This window comes from Metopolophium dirhodum, chromosome 1, assembly GCF_019925205.1.
Source record: "Metopolophium dirhodum isolate CAU chromosome 1, ASM1992520v1, whole genome shotgun sequence".
NCBI classification, from domain to species: Eukaryota; Metazoa; Arthropoda; class Insecta; order Hemiptera; family Aphididae; genus Metopolophium; species Metopolophium dirhodum.
In genome coordinates, this window is record NC_083560.1 from 40,477,684 (window position 1) to 40,486,173 (window position 8,490).

Below are 8,490 nucleotides of genomic sequence, written 5' to 3' on the forward strand. Positions count from 1 at the left end.
ACTTACTACCCAAAATTTAACCACCGATAAATGTTGGTTAAATTTAAAATAATACTTTAAAAACATGGAGGAGAAATATTGAAGTCAATAAATAAATAAATATGAAGAAGTTAAAATAACTTATTTCACAACGTCTCCAAGTGCTCCTAGTGCTTCACGACATCGTTCATAAACAACATAACTTATACTAACAGCAGGCGCTACTTTCATAAAATTTGGAGTGATACCTCTGTACAAGCCAGCCATACCTTCTTTCATCCAAATTTCTCTAAACACTGACATCATTGTCCTTGTATCAGGACCTTCAAAATCTGAAACAATAATAAGCCAATTATTAATGAAATAATAAACAATATAAAAGTAATAACTTACGAGGTGCTTGAAGACGTGTACGGACAAGAGCTAAAGGGTATGAACACACCTGGCCACAAGTACTAGAAATAGTACCACACGCTAACAATAATGGCACACCAGGTTTTTCACTATCGTTATGTGAAGTGATATACTTATTTTTTAATGTCTACAAAATAATAACAGAATATAATTGTTAAAATAATGCAGTTTTAATAAAAATGTTTAACTACCAAACTTGTATTAATCAAAATATGAATTCAAAATATGTACAAATATTGTACAACCATCAGTGTTATGGCAAACTTGAAATTGTTAAGAGGCAAGTCTAATATTCCATCTAAAACCATCTAAAGGCGTTAACTGTCATATTTTTAACCAACTGTTGTAGTAAATACTAAAATACTTGTTAATTCATAATGTTACCAATTGGCAACCCATCACCCCTTAAAAAATTCAGAGAGGTTATAACCTCTCAATCACCTCCTTTGCCACACCACTGCTAACCATGATGGTAAGTTATAAACAGTTTTCAATAATAATAATTCAACAAATGTGTGGTGTGAAAGATTTAAAAAGAGTGAAATATTAAATATTTAATTACCTACTCATTTTCAGTTATTTAGTTAATATAAAATACATTTTGAAAAAAATTTGAAACAATAATATTTTATTACCGAAATAAATATACTTTTATATTAAACACTCCAAAATTAAAAATTTAGTACAGTTAAATTATATTTACTTATAATTATTGTTGAAATATTACATTATTTAAATTACATTTTAAATTAAATTTTTTTTTTAGATTTTATGTAGCTATATATTATAATCAAGAACTAACTTAATCTTTAACTGTCTAAGACGGGGGTTCTTAAACTTTAGTAAGACACAGACCTCTGATGAAAGATTTTTAGAAATCGCGATCCCCCCCTCTTATATTAGCATTGCAGACCCTCAGGGGGCCACGGATCATAGAGTAAGAACTGCTAGTCCAAAAGATTGTCAGCGCACTATTTGTTTAACCTTAATGACCCATAATATGCAATTTTGCAAGTTTTTCTTTCAGAAGAATCAATTTTGAATGGTCAAGTCTTTTAAGAACTTTATTTGTGTGGTTTTTTTTACAATATTACAATTATTATTCTATGTCATAGAATCTATGATATATGAATATTTTTAAAGTGTAATATTTTACAAACTTATATAACTTGTATAAATAATGTTATGTTCAAACAAATATAATTCTTAACATTAAGTGATAAGCCACTTTAATATCAAAATACAAAATTGGTTCTGTTGAACACAAATCTTTTGTTGCACACGAGCGAGAGAGAAAACAACAATTAGTGCTACAATATGCTCTTGAATAGAAAAAAATTAAATACTAGGTAATCCATGTCAGTGTTTACACTCATTTTTTTAAAAAGTTTTTGAAGTATTTTGACATATAAATATCAAATTTTGAACGAGAAATATTGTATTCCAATGACAACCAATTATGTAAAAACAGATTATCAAAAAAATTAAAGCTCGTATAATCTTGTAAATTAAAAAAAAATCACCTCATAAACTGCAAGGTCAATACCAGCATACGGAAGTATACCTATAAGGTTGGGAACATAACCTCTGTAAAAACTGCGCATACCTTCACGGTAATACATTTTTTGAATACAATCAAATATGCCCTTGTATTGATTACTTTTTCTAATGGCTAATTTTGTTTTTAAAACCTAAAAAAAAAAAAATCATAAAATATTATAATTATAGTTATAAAAATAAAAGAGTAACATACTTCTAAGGGATAAATTAATGATTGACTAAAACCTCCAGCAAGGGATCCGGCCATAAATTTTTCAAATATTGTTAAGTCATTAGTTCTTGAACCTTGAATAAAGCGTTTAGCTTGTTCATAAGCCATAAATTTAAGTGCAGACTCTGGAGCTATCTTGAGTACATTTATACCATTTCCACGCCACATGCCTAGTTTGCCTCCTTCATTTAACATGTTTTTGAAACAAGCTGTTATATTGCTATGTTGATTGCCGTATACCTAAGACACATTTTAATCCATTTTTATAGTTAAGTAATAATTATCATAATTATATTTTCAAAGGTACTAAAAATTTAATTGGATGTACCTATTGTTTTATTTGGAATTAAAATTATAAGATATTATATAGAAATTTAAATAAATTTAAAATTAATTAGATTATTTTGTTATAAATTAAATGAGTTAACATAGTCTTACTTGTAAATATACTTTAAGCCTATCTAAAGGTGCAGTAAAAGTTCTTGAGACAGCGCCAGCTACACCACCAGACACAAGATGCTGCCACCACATCCCTGTTATTATTTCAGCCTGAGTGAAATCATCTGGCACATTCATATCTTCTCCAATGTCTATACACTAAAAATACAATTTAAGCATTCACTTTTAACATTTTGTACTATTTACAATAAATTAAATTTTTTCAGAATATATAAAATTTGTACATTATAATATCTATAATATGAACATGACTAGACTCAAGTTACTAGAGATATAGTACATAGCTACAGGAATAATACAAAACTGTTTTAAAATGTGGACTTTTGAGGAATATTATTTTAATTGATCTTATTGTTTTTACTATAACAAATAAACTATACTACTATGTGATTGAATTATAATTAAATTTGAATGATTCAGTTTTATTAGAAATTAAGAATAATTAATAGTAAAAATAATTGAGTAAATATGTTTTATAGATTATTTTTTATAAAAATCCAGTTACAATCATCCAGGTCATTATATTTTTTTGTATATATTGGGTTTAGCCCGTTTAAATTTTTAAATAAATAAATATCATTAAATATAAATGAAAAAAAAAGTATTTAAATGTTAAAGCAATAGGATTAACCACAAGTCATAATAGTTAATATTATTCATTATTTTAAATTTTAATATATAGAAACATACTTTATCTTATAAATAATTAATCTAAAGAGTAGATCTAAAACAATTAAGTATTCATTTATCTATTACAGCTAATAAGATAGAAATCAATTAAAAAAACAAGGAAGAGTTCTAGATAAAATTACAAATTTAAATAGTAGACCTAACATTGGCGCAAATAAGGTGGGACTTGGGGGGCTAAGCCCGCCACCTAATGTGAATTTAGCCCCCCAGGATTATTATTGTACTAATGTAATTTTTTAAAGAAAAAATTAAAATATGACCTACGTCGTAGTAGGTGCATAATATACATAAAAATAAATTTAAAAAAAATCAAGGGTATACTCGTAATTTATAAAAATTGTTTAGAGATTTTGAACATTTTGTACAGTGTATACATGATTACATATAAACGATAAACCTATGACTATTATCGGAAATAATATTAATAGTTTTAGTTTTATGTTTGTGTTTAGCACAATAATGTAGACAATAGATATCTATTTCATTTTAGTAGTTTGGCTTTATTTAGTATAGAAAAATACATAAATATTGATGTGGAATCGGTCTTAAATAATTTTGCAAAAACTCAAAGAAGAATTAATTTAATTTTGTAAATATTAATTAAAATAAAATTGTGTACATTTATTATTTTATATGATTGTGATCTTTTAAATTTAATTAAGTATCATTACAGCTGTTGGTGATTATAATTAAAAATAACAATTTCATGATTATTTTGGATCATTTAAAGGTATGGAGACAAAGCCTCAACTTATAATTTTTAGTTAAAAATAGATGGGGTTAAGCCCCTCCCTATTGAAATTCCCTATTCGCGCCTATAAGACCAAAGTCCCAAGAAACTATTTAACTATAAAGCTTTTAACAATGCATTATAATGTTTGTTTTTATAACTATGTGCATAAATAAGGTTAGTTTATCACTACAAAAAACGTTTTATATTAAATATAATAAAAAAATATTTTAATGAAATAGTTAATAAATATAAATATACTTAATCATTGTTGTCTTTTAAATAACATATAAAGTACATGTTACTTTTTAGTTGACTATTATAATAATATGTTACTTTTTGATAAAAGAAAAATTAATCAAAATGTTGTATAAGTACCTTAGTTTAATATCTAAATAGGTACATAATATTACTTTAGAATCCTTTTTTTTCAAGTACCTACTTACTTTGTTTGAAACCATTTTTCTGTATAGTTTTAAATACAATATATATATATTACAGCACTAGAGACTACAATAATAATAATAATAATAATAATAGTTATAGAAACGCAAATAAAATTCACTGCATCACATACACACTTAACATAACTAATTCCTTGCACAGGCCTAAAGCAGAATGCTGCTGAATTTAATCGGAGACATACTTGTGATACATGTGTATAATTATTGAACTACATAACATTCCTGACATTAAGACTATATAGTATTACTTAAAGTATATTTATTATGAATCCATACTTACAGCTGAATGCCTCCAATATTTAATTAAGTCGTGTAAGTCTGTAAAGGGGAAGTTAAGTAAAAAATCTCTCCATTCTTCAAAGCTAATTTCTAAACTACCATCTTTATCCATCCTAAAATATGTATATAAAAAAACATTGCAAGCTCAATTTATTTTAAAACATCAACCACAAATTAATTACCTTTTAAGAAGTCTTATAGCTTCAGCGTCGTCAATTTCAATCCTTAATTCTTGGAAAGCTCTTATAATCTCATATTGATCAATTTTCCCTAAAGAAATTATAAATAAATAAACTTGAAAACAAATTTAAAATGGTAATACTTAAAAATAAATTGTTGATTTAAAGTGGGTAAAATATTTTCTTATTTGTCATGATTTAGAAAATGTGACAAGTCTATTAAAATATGACATTTCAAAAACCTCAAATTATTGTAATAAGTAGTGCAGTATTCCTTTCGATTTGTTCATTCATATATTATCCGCAATGCGCAGTACTAAATACGTTAATTAATTATATTAGTTTGTAGAAGATTATCAACATAAACTTAACGTAAACAATGATAAAAAAGTATATCAGAATAACATTTTGCATAAAACTTTGGAAAAACTCAAGTTATATTTTGTCACAAACAAACTCAGAATTTTGTAAATATTATCTTTACAAAGTAGTTTTACCTTAGCAAATAAAACATTACAATTGAATGAAAAAAAACCACAGTAAATAAGGTAACTTATACTTAATAAGAGAGCCAAAATATATTGTACAAAACTAAATGCTATTATTTAAAAGTGGCTATACTAGTATGCTGTAGCAAAAATATGTACTTTACTGTAGACAGTTGTAAACAGTTTGAAATGTATAAAAAACATAAATAAAACTGTTAACCAAAATGTACTTAATATAATAAAAATAATATATGTGCTTTGTATATAGTTAAAATAATATGGTAATTATAATTTTATCCTTAATTTTTAATCTGCATTTCATAATTATGATTGTACTATTTGTAATGTATTAACTTAATCTAGATTGTTTATTTTATTTATTTAATACTATAATAAGTTTCTGATTAAATTATTAAACATAACCTACTATTTTACTCAAAAATTTTAAAATATATTTTTTAAATCTTATAGATGTACATATTAAAAATTATAAAACATAAATATATAATATAATATATTGTACTTTAAATATATTTTTTTCATGCATAATTAACTAAACATAAGGAATAGTCATAAATCATAATTATCATTAAATTTTTAGAGTTGGTGTTTATTAAATAAATTCTTACCATCTTTGTTTTTATCAATTTTTGAAAAAATTAGTCTTAATAATTGTTCATGTTCTTTAACATAATGTATAAATTCAGCTAATGTAATGGAACCACTTTTAGTGGCATTAGACAGTTCTGAAAACTTCTATAAAACAAAATAAAATATAAAATTAAATAAGTTACTTATAATTATGATAATATTAACGTAGGGTAAAACCATATGCCCCGTTTAAAACAGAATTGTCGTTTATTTTGAGTATTATGTTTTCTTGTCCCAACAAACTTAAAATGGGACACTTTTGGACCCGTTATCTTCATATTATTTTCATTTAATAAGCGCCGAGTACTGACGAACAATTTATTGTCAGTAATAATAATGAGACATGTCAAATTACACATTGTAATTATGAACTAAAACCATCACCCATTCTGGTTTCCAACACACCTCGTCTAACGGACACATGGGTTGTTATTTCTAAAATATAAAAGATATTAAACAATTTTTGGAGGAGTTCTATTATTTTAGAGTGAAGGCAAAGATCAAAGTTGTTTGTTCTGTTTTTTTTTTTTTTAATAGATATGGTTACCCTATGTTAAATTCTATTTTTAAAAAAAGTATTTACTTACTTGAACATACTCTTCATCATGCAATGCAATGGACAACTCAAGTATGTCAATTTTACCGTTCTTGTCCATGTCAAGCGATTCGAATAATTTAGCCAAATTAAGTTCATATTTGTTAGGAACCTCATGTAGATAATGAGGAGGCATTATGCTTTCAGTGTCACTATGTCCAACAGTCATTTGATGATTAATAGTGTTCACCATTTTTTAACTTAGCTACCTAAATAAAATGTAAGTTTAATTTTATTTCTATACTCAAACTAAGTAGATTCATACATAACAAATAAAGTCATAGATACATACAATTTCACATAAGGAAAATATAAAATTAAACTTTGAAATTTGAAATAATTATTATTAGAAAATTAATGAGTGTTCCTACAACAGTCCTAACTATAAAAAAAAATATCAGACATTTGGAACAACTGAAACGTCTGAAACAGTCAGGTCTCAAAAAGGCAGTCATAGTTATCAGCAGGTTTCAATACTGTATCAACTTAATTTTCTTATCAAAGTGGTTACCTAGTGGTTACGATATACGACACAAAGAAATACGTTGGGCGTCTCTTCGATGAATGGCATTCATGATGTAGATAAACCTGACTACACTCAGCGCCGAAAAGTGACTAGTAATTTGACAATTGATGGCGTTATAATTGTCGTCATATGAGTTAATTATCAATTAAAATATTAACGAAGTTCATAAGTTAATAATCGTATAGTTTTATAATTGAACGATTGAACCAGATAATAATGGGCTGGTAATTAAAAGGTTCTACCTAGAACCAACAATTCATCTTTGCATTTTGATCTAACAACAGTTTTTACACTATAATTTATAAAATATTTTTTCATGTTATGATAGGTAGTAATACTATTGTAGTTCTTTGACGTACCTAATTTTATATAGAACCATATTCTAGAAATAAGGTATTGGCTTACAATAATTGTTAAATATTACATTACACACATCTTCACAGTCACACATGTATTACACAGACTTGGATGTTACCTACTCGTATTATTTGTATTTGAATCTTTTAATGATTGATGGCGCAAGTGTTCCATCGTCGTTTTGGATTTAAGTCCGTTCCTTGTGGTAGTAGTACACTAGTACCTACCTACCTAACAGTAGTGTGTCGAATACGATCAGTCTTTTTTTTTTGGCGATATCATATTATGGTTGCAGTTTGTCTACAAACTGTTTAATTTAAGATTGTTAAACATTACATAAACTAAAAATGTATATAGATATTATACTGACTCGAGTCATAGGTACCTAGTACCTACTTGTATTGTTCATATTTGAAATGTTTAATAATTAATGGGGTATTATATTGTAGAGCAATGTTAGGTAGGTATCACTGAAAACTCGAACAATCAAGTAGATAGGTACCTAAACTTTACTACTGATTCTTTATTGTTAGTTAAAACTAAATAATGTATCACAATATAATATATAAAAACTTGACTTGTATTTTGTAAAAAACTTTATTTAATTCTAAGTTATAACTTATAACAAACCTAACGTTATCATCCCCGTTGTACCCGTCTGTCCATAAGTTACCAATACATTGTTACGATTGCTAATATTAAGGTATTTATTAACTGTCCATAGTTAACGTAGGTACATACATAAAAAAAATTGTATGTGTAATTATTGCATTGTATTAAAATACGTTTAGAAACTGGGAATTTAGCACGCTCGTGGAGTGAGGTTTCCTAAAGTCTTGTTTATTCAACGTAAGAAAATTGAGAGATGGCAGACTTGTATTTTGACTTCTATGACTAGTTTGATCAAT

General features: G+C 26.1%; 1 protein-coding gene across 1 annotated transcript; it reads right to left on the reverse strand.

The window, feature by feature from the left end:
- Positions 1-120: 120 nt before the first annotated feature.
- Positions 121-7,124, reverse strand: LOC132938310 (mitochondrial adenyl nucleotide antiporter SLC25A23-like). The gene is made up of 10 exons (XM_061005081.1): positions 6,992-7,124; positions 6,692-6,908; positions 6,083-6,209; positions 4,969-5,056; positions 4,788-4,899; positions 2,603-2,761; positions 2,147-2,404; positions 1,917-2,084; positions 373-520; positions 121-311 (listed from the first exon to the last, which is right to left on the reverse strand). Exons 2-10 carry the CDS (start codon positions 6,890-6,892, stop codon positions 121-123), a joined length of 1,452 nt encoding a protein of 483 aa, XP_060861064.1. The 5' UTR covers positions 6,893-6,908; positions 6,992-7,124.
- Between the last annotated feature and the right edge of the window lie 1,366 nt (positions 7,125-8,490).

Bases quoted from the DNA above. Each gene is read 5' to 3' on its own strand.
- LOC132938310 (XM_061005081.1), bottom strand. From the start codon at position 6,892: ATGGTGAACACTATTAATCATCAAATGACTGTTGGACATAGTGACACT. The intron at 2,085-2,146 runs GTATGTTACTCT...TTTTTTTTTTAG, and splicing joins CATTAATTTATCCCTTAGAA to GTTTTAAAAACAAAATTAGC. The intron at 521-1,916 runs GTGATTTTTTTT...ATTATTTTGTAG, and splicing joins TTGACCTTGCAGTTTATGAG to ACATTAAAAAATAAGTATAT.